The sequence below is a fragment of the Sinocyclocheilus grahami genome, unplaced genomic scaffold (genome assembly GCF_001515645.1).
Source record: "Sinocyclocheilus grahami isolate Dianchi unplaced genomic scaffold, SAMN03320097.WGS_v1.1 scaffold457.1, whole genome shotgun sequence".
NCBI classification, from domain to species: Eukaryota; Metazoa; Chordata; class Actinopteri; order Cypriniformes; family Cyprinidae; genus Sinocyclocheilus; species Sinocyclocheilus grahami.
This window is the reverse complement of record NW_015505636.1, coordinates 840,548-841,533: the sequence shown is the minus strand read 5'-3', so window position 1 is coordinate 841,533 and position 986 is coordinate 840,548. Positions and strand designations below refer to the sequence as shown.

General features: G+C 36.2%; 1 protein-coding gene across 1 annotated transcript in view; it reads right to left on the bottom strand.

Annotated features, from left to right (window-relative positions):
- skap1 (src kinase associated phosphoprotein 1) overlaps window positions 1–986 on the bottom strand; it is a 41,174-nt gene that overhangs the window by 19,961 nt on the left and 20,227 nt on the right. The window contains exons 5-8 of the mRNA XM_016234703.1: window positions 624–704; window positions 462–545; window positions 258–382; window positions 72–135 (exon numbers count right to left, since the gene is read on the bottom strand). Of these exons, the coding sequence (XP_016090189.1) occupies window positions 72–135; window positions 258–382; window positions 462–545; window positions 624–704 (354 nt within the window). The remainder of the gene's footprint in view (window positions 1–71; window positions 136–257; window positions 383–461; window positions 546–623; window positions 705–986) is intronic.

The window sequence follows — 986 nt, the reverse complement described above, 5'->3', positions numbered from 1 at the left end:
GTCAGATGCATTCAGCATAATATAATATATATTATGTATTCTAATAAAAATGTATTTCATATCTCACATACCCTTAAGAACAAAATTGATCTGGTCCACCCATTCCCTGGCCTCACGGGGACTGCTGGCAGTGAACTGCAGAGAAAAACTATCATTGTTGATTTGAAGGCTATTCTCATTCTTCATTGTAATGACAGCAAGATGACTGAACAGAGCTACAGCAATGAGCAATGTGAGTGTGTTTGTGTGTGTTGAACCTGGTAAGAACGCCTTCCAGGAGCGCTCAACTCAAAGCACAAATTCTTTTTGGAGTCTTTGCGTAAGCTTGGCACCAGCTCTGCACTGTAGCCATTAATATAAAATGAGCCCTTCTGCTGCTTGTCTGAATTCAGAAGACAAAATCCAAGATTCTCAATATCTCTGTCTTTGATGTTCATGTCCTCAAACAGGACAGGACATACCTTTCTCACTCCCGAAGTAATAAAATATGGTGTTGTTTAGCACACACCATCGCTTTTGCCATTCCATGCTGAAGAAACTGTGATCTGAAAAAAGAAAAAGTTAAAGCAAGAAATGCTTGTGGATTTTATGTGACTTGATGCTTGGATTTTAAAGATTCCTACCACGTCTCTTCTTCTCCACGTAGCCTTGCTTTAGGATGTTACTCAGGTCCTGTGCAGCCACCAGAGGGATCTCTTCAAAAACTGTCAATCAGAAATCAATATAAATGAATAACACACTTTCTCAAACATAAAATAGAATACTTATGTTTATTGTTTATACAATGAAAATAACATTTTGTGGTCAGTAAGATTTTTTTGTACTTTTGACAGAAGTCTCTTATGCTCACCAAGGCTGCATTTATTTGAAAAATATAGAACAAGCAGTACTTTTGTGAAATATAATTACAGTTATAAATAACTGTTTTCCATTTTAATATATTTGAGAATGCAATTAATTCCTGTGATGGCAAAGCTGAATTTTCA